The following is an 11,925-nucleotide window of genomic DNA, read 5'->3' on the forward strand; positions in this document are numbered from 1 at the left end:
AGGAAGAGTAGATTCCAAGCCGAGATAGATCGGCCCAGATGACACTAGAATATGGAAGAACCGGTCGGATCCTGAAAGCTCCAACTTTGGGCATTCCGATCCGCTACTTCCGGCTATTGTTGTCGATGGTGAGCACCAGATAGCGAACGGCGATGCTAGTCTGAGTCCAACACCTGTGGTGGAGTCACCGGTGGGCGTCGGACGGAGAAGATCGAGTCGGGTCGGGAACCAGGTATCGCCTCGGGTCGGGTCGCGCGGAGGAGAGAGAACAGAGAGAGTTCTGGGAGGAAAACATAAAAAAGGGAAAATTTGGGATTTATGAAATAATCCAGATTTTTCTCATATTTATAGAAAATTCCCAAATTTTCAATCCTTCATAACTTCTTCATACGAACTCCGATTTTAGCTTTCCACATGTCCACGAACTCGTATCGACGCACTCTACAACTTTCGTGAAGGAAGTTTCCACAAAATCCTTACGTATAAAAATTCAACTTCGTAACCCCCCTAAAACGTGCATTTCGAATAATTATCCGTCCGAAAATAATTCCACTCTACCCTCGAACCACGAACTCGTACAAACAAACACTTTATTAATTCCAAGAAACATTTAGGAATTAATAACAAATTTCCGGGGTATTACATTTAGTTTGTCGAAAAATATATTTAATGACTATTTTCTAATCCTCGAACTTTTTTAATGAGAAAAATATGAGTTTGGGTCAGGAAAAACAATGTCGCTAAAGAATAACAGCGAGACAAATTAATTTCATCTCTAAAAGGGTTTGGCGAGGAAATTATTTTTTCGTGGCTGAAGCTTTTCTTGACGAGCATTCTCCGACAAATTGAAGACGAAAAACAATTTCCTCGCAAAAATACTACAGCGACGAAATGTCGGTTGTGAGCCTCGGAAAAATGTATCAAGTTTAACGGAGATCGTATGCGAAACTATTCAACGATCTCGATAAAGGTCAAGATGCTCGAGGAAATTTTCAGAAATTTTCATAAAGTAAAATCCTCAATTTAGGAGTTGGATAATAAAGTACATGTCACAACGAGTTTGTGGAAATTTTCGGGGAATTTTCCGGATACCCGAGCCATTTATATCGATTTTTCGAAGTTGTAGATCTTAGAAAATAAATTAAAGAAATAGGATTTTCTGCGGTGCAATCGTGGCCGTTGATCTATCACCGCTTCACCCTGGCCCTTGATTACAATTTTGGTTGAGCAATCTTAGCCATCCATTTTCCCCACCGCTTGATCATGGCCATCCATTGATTAATGGACAAATCTATATAGGCCTTTGATCAGTTGGAAGACCAAGAATGATCGAGAGAGAGAGGGAGAGAACCAGAGCTCTCCGACCCCGACGCCACTGCAACCCGAGAAGAAACCCGGCCGTCGCACCACCATTCGGCCACCCCACGACGGCGCACACCCACCATTCCCTTCGCCTCCGTGTCGTCTACGTCCCTGTGGTTCCAGATCTTACATGCAGCGACTAGAAGCGGGGATTCGACGACGGAAAGCCTTGGGTCTGCTCCGGTGATTTCTGCAAACTCCGGCGACTCGAGCCACCGACAGAGCCGCTTGTGGTATGAAACCAAACCTCCTCGTCATGCTCTACATCCCAATATGATCATTTTTTAGATTTAATCAACTTTTGACGATTTTGCTTCTGGGTTGCTCTCGGCCTTGCCGTGTTCTTTGACACCGGTGGCTTTTCGGGCATTCTTGGGCTCCATCTCTTGCTCAGCTGCACTCCTAGTCTCCAATCGAGAAGTCTATCGAATTTCTGGTGTGAAAATCATCAGTTCATGACCATTTCCGTCTCGGCAGTGGGGTTCTGGGGACTGAGTTTGGCTCGATTGACGTAGATTTCCGATTACAAAGGTATAATCTCAACCTTGAATCAAAGTTTTGTACTTGGAGAAAATCGGAAGTTAACGAACTGGGTTTGTTGGTTAGGTTAGGTTCGGCTTGCTGTGTTCTTCATTGGAAAGCAGACCTGCAATTCGAGGTTCCTTTTCGATCTAGTTGATCACAAGGTGAGTTGGGTTCTGTTGAAGGTCTGAGAATTTACACTTCTGGAAACTGGGCTGCCTTGTAGCATGCATGCTGTGATGTTGTGTTTGAGAAGAGTAAATTGGTAGTTAGTCAGAAGAAATTGAAGGCTATGTTGTGAGCTTGCTGTTTTGTCCATGTTTGCTAAGATTGTAGTTGTTAATTGATTTTGGTGATGGATGTTGTAGTATGTTTCTTATTCTGGTGGAAAATGACAAAGCATAAATATGCAAGCATGCGTCTAGATGAATTGGTTCTGACAAAGTGAAAAAGATCAAGTTATATAGTGGGTGGCCTTAGCAAATTTAGGGTACCCCTAATATGTTTGAAATTAAGTCGTTGCTTGATTTACTTCGACATAGTCGTAATTGGTCGATATCGTGATTTCAAGTAAAACGTTCGGTAATTTGGGTTAATTATCGAACCTATTACGGTTGGTCAAACTGGTCAACTCCTAGTCAAACTAGGAAAAGTTGGTTGGACGATTTATTAATCGTCAAGATTTAAATATATGTTCAATAGACTATTAACTATCGAAATGTCGGAACTTAGGACTCCAAATACCCGAGGAACGGAAGGTTCGCGACTCTCGGAGTACGTGAGAGAAAGCATCGGAATCCAGGTAGGGGACTCGGGACTCTCTATTGGCTAATGGTTTTCCATGTTTGATTCTATTTGATGCATGATGAAAGTATACTGTAGTTCAAATTTGAAATGTTTTTTAAGTTAACGTGCGTATAAGATTGTTGATGGCGGTGTGTGAGAGCGGAAAGGTGGTCGATGACTTCCTTGGGGATTAGCCACCCCTAAACCTCCGGAAGGTTAGCTACACCGGTCGGACGGTGCGCAATCGCAATGACGACTCGGTTCCGTGTGTGTAGCTAGTGTGTTAAGTTTGGCGCTCTGTGACTGGTAAGGTCAGATGTTGGTTCTACGGAACCAGGCCATCAGGTAAATCGCACGTAGTTTTCTAATCATGCATCGGGTTTTAAGATTAATGATATTTTAAGTTTGTCGTTCTTATATATATATTCGCTTTGTTTTCACACTGGGCCCAAATCCAAATTGTTACAAAGTTTTAGTTGATTTTCAAACTTAGCCGGAGTAGGTCCCTTAGAGCAGCGAGGACGAAAGCTCACCCCTACAACAGTGTATGTGCAGGTACTGTGCACTGGTAATGGGATTGTAGCGGACGGAGCTGGGTGCGCGGAATTTGATAACCTTTCCGGACGGTAAACGAGTTTCTGATGTACTCTTGATCTTTATTTCTTGATCCACGCCATTCTGAAACTTGTTGTTGAGTGTTCATTGTGTGGTTAAGTCTATTAGTCCTCGACCATTCGAAAATGACAAGTTCTAGACGAACAAAGTGAATTTGTAATTTCAAAAAGCTTTCACCTCAAAAGTATTTCAAAATCTCCGCTGTTCGTTTTACGAAAAGTTTATCAACAAAAATGCCTTGCGGTTCTCTAGAATGTAAATCGAGCATTTGGTTTATGTTTTAGAGTCTCACGGCACTGTAACGTGCTCAAGCTGGCGAGGTGCAGCTTGGGGCGTTACATGGGTTTTCAACGAGGAACAAGTTCCTCGTAAATGAGGTTTTCTGTTGTAGTGAAAACACCTGACTTAGGTGACGATTGAAAAAAAGAGAAGAAGTACGTAGTAGGTATGACTTTTTTTTTTAAGGTATGAATTTCATTGCTTACCCACTCCAGAGGTACGGCATTAGCAATGTCTATAGCTATATGGTAGGTAGGTTCTTTTATGCTATGAGTTTTTTTTTAATACATTGACAAAAGGTATAAAGTTTTAAATACCTCATAACTATATGATTAATGGATTCAAATTTGCTCACCATCAATACTTTGGTGGTAATACCACCACTCAATACAAAATTGTCACGTGTCATAAAACATAATTATAGTTTATCATGATGTTTTATTAAAAAATTATATTTTAAGTATTCAATTAATTCTATATGACATGACAAGTTTTAATAGGGTGATGATATCACCACAAAATAAAAGTGGTGAGCAAATTTGAATCCGTGATTAATTGGTTATCTATTCAAAAGAAGCAATAAAGCTAACACACCAATGAGAAATTAAGCAATCTTTGTTTTTAATTAATTGGTTATAAATTTTGTTTTCCTTACAAATTTGGATTTTAGAAAACTAGTGTACTTATTAGTCATATTTTACTTTGGTAATATTGTTTTTCATTAGGTGGTGCTATTCACACACCCCCTCTATTTTCTTTAATCCAATTGTTATTTACAAATTATCCTAACTACCCTCTCTTGCAATTATGTTTCTTTTTCTTTTTTCTTTTTTCTTTTTTCTTTTTCCTTTTTTCTTTTTTCTATTGAGCAATTCAATCATGAATTAAACATCATTATACAATAAATCACAATTTTTTTGCTACCAAGATATTATGATTATGTTACGAAGATCTTCCAAGTAACACTAATTTTCAGTAGTAGATATGGTTTCGCTCTCCACATTCTAATCTCAGAATGATGAAAAATCATCTCGCAAAGTTAAGTTTACAGCACAAATACTTCAATTGTGTATATTATTAGAGCATGACTTATCCAAATAATTTGGCAGAAAATAACAAAAACCAATATACCAATCCACAACGTTGCTTCATAAAAATAAAAACTAATAAGCAAAAGCAACTAGAAGCATAAAAACTAATCAACCTCAATAGAAAACACAAACCCTTCCTTTCAAAAAAAAAAAAACTTGTTGAGCCCTACCCCCTCAAGAAAAAGTATTTTGAAGTCCTCTGTTTCTGCGGGAAAATAAGAGTTTAGGATTTGGGGATAATTTACTTGCCAAATAAAAAAAATAAAAAATAAAAAAATTGCAAAGGAGGGTAGTTAGGGTATTTTGTGAAAAAAATTTGATTCAAAGTAATAGATAAATAGAGGGGTGTGTGAATAGAGAAAAATGGTGTGTGAATAGCACTACCTTTTTTATTAATTCAAATGTTTGCAGCGTGAACTAAGAAAATGTTATATTATCTATTATACATGGCAACTTTGGGTGTAAATTGAAAATAAATAATGAATGTGTTTTTACCTAATATTTCTTATAAAAATTGGGCCTATAATTAATGAATTGCTCATTAATTTCTTCTTTTTGGTCCGACAACTATCATCAATCAATAATATCATATGATTTAGAGCATCTTTAGCAATGCTAGCCATTTTTTAGTCAAATTTAAGCCAAATTAGCTAAAAATTCATTTTGGCTAGTCACTTTAGAAATACGTCTGTATCAGTTCTCCCTATTTTAACTATATTTAAATTTATATTATTTATTGAATGAATAAAATATAGTTTAAATATATTTATAAATTACAAAGAATGACTTAAAATGAATGTTTTATATTAACAAAATTAATAGAGAACCTCATCTCGCTCTCTATATTTAAGAGCGAGATAACTAAAAGATAAAATGGAGAGTCTGATGCAGCTGCTAAAATTAATAAAAATTAAACATGCTCTCTAAAATAGCTAAGGAGCAAAAATAGAGTCTGCTAAAGATGCCTTAGTTGGAACATTTTTAAGTAGGCTTCGAGGTTTCTAGGTTTTTGTTAGAATAATGGTGCGTGAATTTCCTAAAAGGTGGGTGTACTCGGGATTTTTTGGGATGTTATTCTTCTAGAATAGGGTTTCATGAGGTTCTAAGGAACAATTCTTTCTGTCGACCCCATAGGGGTATTTCATTTTTGTACTGCTTGCTGAATTTTAATGAAAGGGCTGACCTATTTCCATAAAAAAAAAAAAAAAAAAAAAGATGCTCTTTTAGTAATAAAAAGAAAACAAAACAATCTAATCTAGTCAAATTATTATGGCTAAAGTTCAAATAGCCTGATCTGATTCAAGTGAGTTAAACCCATCAGTTGATAGAAAATAGTTGACTATTTGGCCATACTGTTAGGACTCAAGGATATGTCCTATCATAGTTGGTTATACAACTTAGGCCCAGTTTGGTATTGCTTTTGAAATCTGCTTTTGATTCAAAAGTGCTTCTAGAGAACAGTGAGGTTGTTTGGTAAACTCCAAAATTGTTGCTTTTGTGCGGAAGCGCTTCTATGGGCAGTAGGAAATCACTATATAATGTGTGTCTTATCCCTTATGCAATTCATTTCGGACACATCTAATAAAAGCCTCTCGTTCTTCTTCTTTATGCCTCTCTGCAAATCATAGCACCAGTCACCACTAAACTCATCATGATTCTTGTTATTGCAGTATTACTTTTCTTTTCCTCATCCATCTTTTTAGGCTTTCTTATCCAAAAAATGAAACGAGTAGTACTCCCACCAGTACCACCTCTCCCTCTAGGACCCAGCCCATGGCCGATCATCGGATGTGTACTAGAGATGTGGAGGAACAGACCAGCATACAGATGGATACATGACCTTCTGAAACATCTCAACACTGATATTGTTTGTGTACGACTAGGAAAAGTTCATGTGATCGCAGTCAAATCACCTGAAATTGCCAGAGAATTCTTGAAAAAGCACGACGCAGTTTTCGCATCACGACCCATTACCATGGCTACTCACCACTTTAGTAGTGGGTACTTGACAACAGGTATATATAGACTAAAGTTTCAATATAAATTAAATATGGTCTATCTTGCATGTGTACGTATGTTTAATACCAATCTTTACTACTCGTGACTCCTTACCCGACAGTTGTTGTACCTTTGGGAGAGCAGTGGAAGAAAATGAGAAGAGTTTTGGCTACCGACGTGTTGAATCAGTCCAGACTCCAGTGGCTAGTCGATAAGAGAAACAATGAAGCGGACAATCTTGTGAAGTTTCTCTACAGTCAATGCTCGAACAACGAGAATGGTTCGGTGGTGAATGTGAGAAATGCAACCCAACATTACTCAACGAGTGTGATAAGAAGGATGATCTTCAACACGAGGTACTTTGGCAATGGAAGAGAGGATGGAGGGCCAGGACTTGAAGAAGAAAGACACGTCTCTGCGCTTTTCACAATACTCTTGCATACGTATGCATTCTGTGTATCCGATTACCTTCCATGGCTGAGACCTTTTGACATAGGTGGGCATGAGAAAAAGGTAAGGGATGCTTTGAAAATTATCAAGCAGTATCAAGACCCTATTATAGATGAGAGAGTACGAAAGTGGAGGTGCTCTAATAAGGAAAATAGGATCAAGGAGCCTGTAGAGGAGAATTGCCTTCTCGATGTTTTCGTCTCTCTAAAAGGTGCAGATGGGCAGCCTTTATTATCAGCTGAAGAAATCAAAGCACAAATCATCGTAAGAAATTCTTATCTCTACTATTATAATTGGAGGCCCTCTTTTTGGTGTCAAAGGGCTTCACCAAATTTTGAATTGCCTGTAATACCCTTCAATAACATAATTATCAAATTAAATTAATAAAATATAAATAAATCTCTACTACTATAAATTATTTTTTTTTGATCTGGCTCTACCACTATAATCAGAGGCCCTCTTTTGGTGTCAAAGGGCTTCACCAAATTTTGAAGTGCCTATAATAACCTTTAATAACATAATTATCAAATTAAAAAAATATAAATAAATAAAAGTGTAAATTGAAAAAAATAGCCAAGCCACCATTATTCTGTGTCTAAAAAATAAATAACCACTATTCTTTTTAGTTGATCTATTTTCCATTAACATCACAATATCACCCGCGAGAAACGCGGGCACGTTGCTAGTATAGATTATCAGGCCATAAGGAGTATCGATTTAAAAATATTATAAGTTAGTTAAGTGGTGACATTTATGATTGTATATTCTCAATTCAATGAATCATTCAATATAAAATTTCATTTGCCAATTTTTTCCTTAAAAAAGGTGAAACTAATTCTTTAGGGTTTAGGTTTTGGCATGTTAACATTTCTCATACATGTCATTTTTCATGTAATATTTACCACTTTGAGGACTCATAGTTTAATTATTATTATTATTATTTTCAATTTTTATTTTGAACCGATTCACAAAAGTTCTTTCATTTTTCATATAGGTAGACATAAAAAAGTTTATAGAATCGGACTAGCTACCACTTCACCACTCATGTCGTAAATAGGAAAAAGTCCTTATTAAGACAAATAAGATTGTAGCTTGGGTAAACTAAAATAGGTTCTTGTTTGAGTAATCAAGTCCTAAACGTGGCAATTGCATGTATTTCAATTTTTTTTTTTTTTTGAAAGGCATGTATTTCATATGATAACATAGTGTAGAATTTTTCAAACCAAAAAATTGTACAATATTATAATGAATCCGGATCAAGGGACACAAAATTGTACACATTTTTTTACACTCTTTGTGAGCCCTTCAATTTTAAAACATTCAATGTTCTAGATTAAATGTGAGAATGGCCTGACATAAATAAACAAAATAATAATAATTTATTTTTCAAACAAAATAAATAAAATTTTCTTTTCTGAAGAAAAGTAAAATACAAACGTAAAGAATATATACTGGAAGTAAACAAATAGAGCACAATAAAAAAGAAAAAGAATTAAGGATAGAACAACAAGAACAACGAACACCATATCTCCGTCCCTAAGCTCCATCCCCAAACTCTAAATATTGGAGTTGAGATTCATGATGATCTGAGAATCGCCCCATGTGCACTTTTTTTACGTATGTTGAGAACTCCCTTAACACCAAACAAAGAAGAACACAACAAGGGACAAAAATACCAAATTTCCAATCCCGTACAAGTTGAGGGAGGATTATGGGAAGCATCAACAAAGATTAGAATGAGATATTTGTTTAGCAATTGGGAAACTGATTTCTTCTATTTCACGTACAACAAAATTGGATATCTTGTGATTTTAGTCTATCATAGACAATGAATATCAGGTACATTTGAATATTATAGACCAAATATTTGAGGACTAATTCAATAAGGGAAACATAGTGACCATGGTTTAATCTCAATTGAAGGAGATATTATAATCATACTCAACATGTAAGAGTCTAGATATAGGTTAAAAAAGAAATAGGTAAAATCAAACATACAAGATTGGGACGTTTCTCTCTCTGAGAAAACCCTAAGGAGGCGGCTTCAAGACTCTGTGAGCATGCTCGTCCGACGGCAGCCCTGGCCTAAGCTGGCCTTTTGGCCTCGCCGAAGCCTCATAGCTTTGCTGTTGGGCGGGATTTAAATGATTACCTATGTAGCTCTTGGGATGGAGTGGCTAGATCAAGGTTTTTGTAGGGTTTGTTCTTGGTAGCGATTATGGTGGTCGTCTCTATATTCCGGTAGCCGTGTTGCCCGGAATTGGAGGAACTCGTTTTGACAGCGCCGACTTGCGCTTTCGAAGGAGGCAGGGGCGGTGAGTTGTTGGATCGAGTAATCCAGTGTTAGGAGCGGTATGGGTCATGGTGGCGTGGTCTGGACGATGTTCATTGGGGCGGTGTGGTCCGGATGACGTCAAGGCGGCGAGCGGAAGTGCATCAGAGGCTTCTGGTACAACGGTGGTTGCTGGGTCAAGTCAAGGCTACCTTGATGGGACTTGGTTGGGTCACTCCTCTCTGGGCTGCCTTTTGGGTTTCTATGGTGGGCTTGGGTGTTTGCCCTAGGCCCATCCCTATGTTTTTGGTTTTGTCTAATTACAATAAATTTCTTGTATTTAGGAAACTAAGCACCGTTGTGTACTCTATATATCTCTAGCGCCTCTGGAGTAGTACCAAAGGAGGGTCTCCGCAACCTCTACGTATTTGACTGTATAATGAGTAGGTCTATTTGTATATACCACTTGTGGGTACTACTACTGTCTTCTTGTCTGTCTATGTCCTTAAATGACAGCGGAAGGATATGTAACGACCTATTCTGGCTTGTGATGAATATACTACTTCCCTTAATTAAAAAAAAAAAACATACAAGATTGGAAAAAATTCAATAAAGGGTTTAATAATTAGGAGGAATGAGTTTAAACTGATTTCAGGGCAGGGTATGAAAATTACTAAACGTAGATGAACACCATGGTTTTTTCCTTTTCTTTTAGGGTAATTGGTGTTGCATGTTCTGTTTCTTTAACTGTATTATTTATTTCAGTATTATTTACTTTTGTAAATTACTCTTTATAAAAATAAAAAAGGTTTAATCCACTTTTATTTATTTATTTTTGTTAGAGAATAATTATAATGCCATGTCCTTCTCACATTTAATCTAAATCGATGAATGTTTTAAAATTTAAGGGCTCAGAAGGAGTGTAAAAAATTGTGTACAATTACGTGTCATTTGATATGGATACGAAATATGTGCAATTATTACTTTTATGACATAATTACTCAAACATGAACCTATTTTGCTCTAATGAGAACCTTATTTACCTTTAACAAGAACTCTTTTGTAGTTGTAACATAAATTGACTCGGTGAGCTATGACCTATTGGTAAGTTATAATTCCAACATCGTAAAGATCATGGGTTTGATTTTCACTGACATATGTAAGGGTGGGGTGGGTTAAGAGTTTTAAATTACATGAAATAGAAATAATTCATATGGACATATATAACTATATATGTATATATTTTCTGAACAGGAACTACAGCTTGCCACGGTGGATAATCCCTCCAATATAGCAGAGTGGGCTCTATCAGAAATGCTGAACCAACCTGAGATGCTTACAAAAGCACAAGAGGAACTAAATAGGATAGTGGGAATCGACATGCTTGTTCAAGAATCTCATATCCCGTATCTCCCTTACATAAAGGCTTGTGCAAGAGAATCGCTCAGGCTGCATCCAGTTGCACCATTCAATCTTCCCCATTTTTCCACTGCTGATGCTATAGTAGCAGGCTACTTCATCCCAAAGGGCAGTAGTGTTCTTCTAAGTCGTTTAGGCCTCGGACGCAACCCCAAAGTCTGGGAAAACCCGTTGAGATTCGATCCTGAGCGTCATCTAAATGGAGATGCCAGTCAACAAGTGGAGTTGGAAGAACGTGATCTGAGGTTCATTTCATTTACTACTGGAAGGAGAGGTTGCATGGGTGGTACGCTTGGGACTACTATAACTGTGATGCTCCTTGCTAGGATTCTTCAAGGGTTTACATGGAGCATGCCACCTAAGGTGGTTAAGATTGACCTCACTGAGGCTCAAACCCTTTTCAAGCTCAATCCTTTGTATGCACATGCTAAACCTCGCTTGCCTGCTGCTATGTACCTGATTTAACTGTTCCAGAGTAAACCGCATATAAAACCCTTGGCTAGTTCATAAATAAAGCTAGCCCTATTAAGAATATGATCACTATGATCAAGCAGTACGTACTAGCTAGGAAGCTAGCTATTCCATCATTTTGCATGCTATGATGAAGTAGCTCAGATATCTCTGGCCATGCCAGAGGCTAGCTTCGAACATTTTGCATGTATGTATGGGGTTGAGGTAAGCTTGCTTATATAGACAAATAATATCCGGCCTTATGCTTTCTACAACTAATGTCTACGTTTGTTTTGTTTGCCTTTGGAGTCTCAAACTATGTTTGAGCGCGCTGCAGTACTAATCACAGATCTATAATTTTTCTTCTCCCTTAGGGTGCTATTTCATTTTTTATTTTTTTATTTTTTTATTTTTTTATTTTTTTATTTTTTTATTTTTTTATTTTTTTGCAGTCACGCTAAATACTAATCTTAATTGAAGGAGGTATATATTTGTAGAGTTGGAAAATGATTACAGTCAAGTAATATTAAGTTTGTTGCCAAGCTCTTTGTAATAGAGACTGATTTGGTCTGCCAAAATTTCATTTTCGGCGATTGGAGTTCGTTTGGATTTGTACTTGTTTGGGAGGTATGACATTGTCCCTCTTCTCTTGTAATATTCATTCTTTTCTTCTTCTTTTTT

The 11,925-nt window shown here is 37.1% G+C and overlaps 1 protein-coding gene and 1 long non-coding RNA gene across 2 annotated transcripts; both read left to right on the forward strand.

Annotated features, from left to right (window-relative positions):
* The first annotated feature begins 1,413 nt into the window (after positions 1 to 1,413).
* Positions 1,414 to 2,167, forward strand: LOC112175239. The gene is made up of 2 exons (XR_005802648.1): positions 1,414 to 1,595; positions 1,757 to 2,167. It is a non-coding gene; the product is annotated as an uncharacterized LOC112175239 (long non-coding RNA).
* Positions 2,168 to 6,243: 4,076 nt separating this feature from the next.
* On the forward strand, positions 6,244 to 11,495 carry LOC112179267 (tryptophan N-monooxygenase CYP79A68). The gene is made up of 3 exons (XM_024317633.2): positions 6,244 to 6,670; positions 6,775 to 7,367; positions 10,630 to 11,495. The coding sequence occupies exons 1-3, from the start codon at positions 6,307 to 6,309 to the stop codon at positions 11,257 to 11,259; spliced, it is 1,587 nt and encodes a 528-aa protein (XP_024173401.2). The 5' UTR covers positions 6,244 to 6,306; the 3' UTR covers positions 11,260 to 11,495.
* Positions 11,496 to 11,925: the final 430 nt, after the last annotated feature.

The sequence above is a fragment of the Rosa chinensis genome, chromosome 7, assembly GCF_002994745.2.
Source record: "Rosa chinensis cultivar Old Blush chromosome 7, RchiOBHm-V2, whole genome shotgun sequence".
Taxonomy (NCBI): Eukaryota; Viridiplantae; Streptophyta; class Magnoliopsida; order Rosales; family Rosaceae; genus Rosa; species Rosa chinensis.

Bases quoted from the DNA above. Each gene is read 5' to 3' on its own strand.
- LOC112179267 (XM_024317633.2), top strand. From the start codon at position 6,307: ATGATTCTTGTTATTGCAGTATTACTTTTCTTTTCCTCATCCATCTTT. The intron at 6,671-6,774 runs GTATATATAGAC...CTTACCCGACAG, and splicing joins TAGTGGGTACTTGACAACAG to TTGTTGTACCTTTGGGAGAG. The intron at 7,368-10,629 runs GTAAGAAATTCT...TTTTCTGAACAG, and splicing joins AAATCAAAGCACAAATCATC to GAACTACAGCTTGCCACGGT.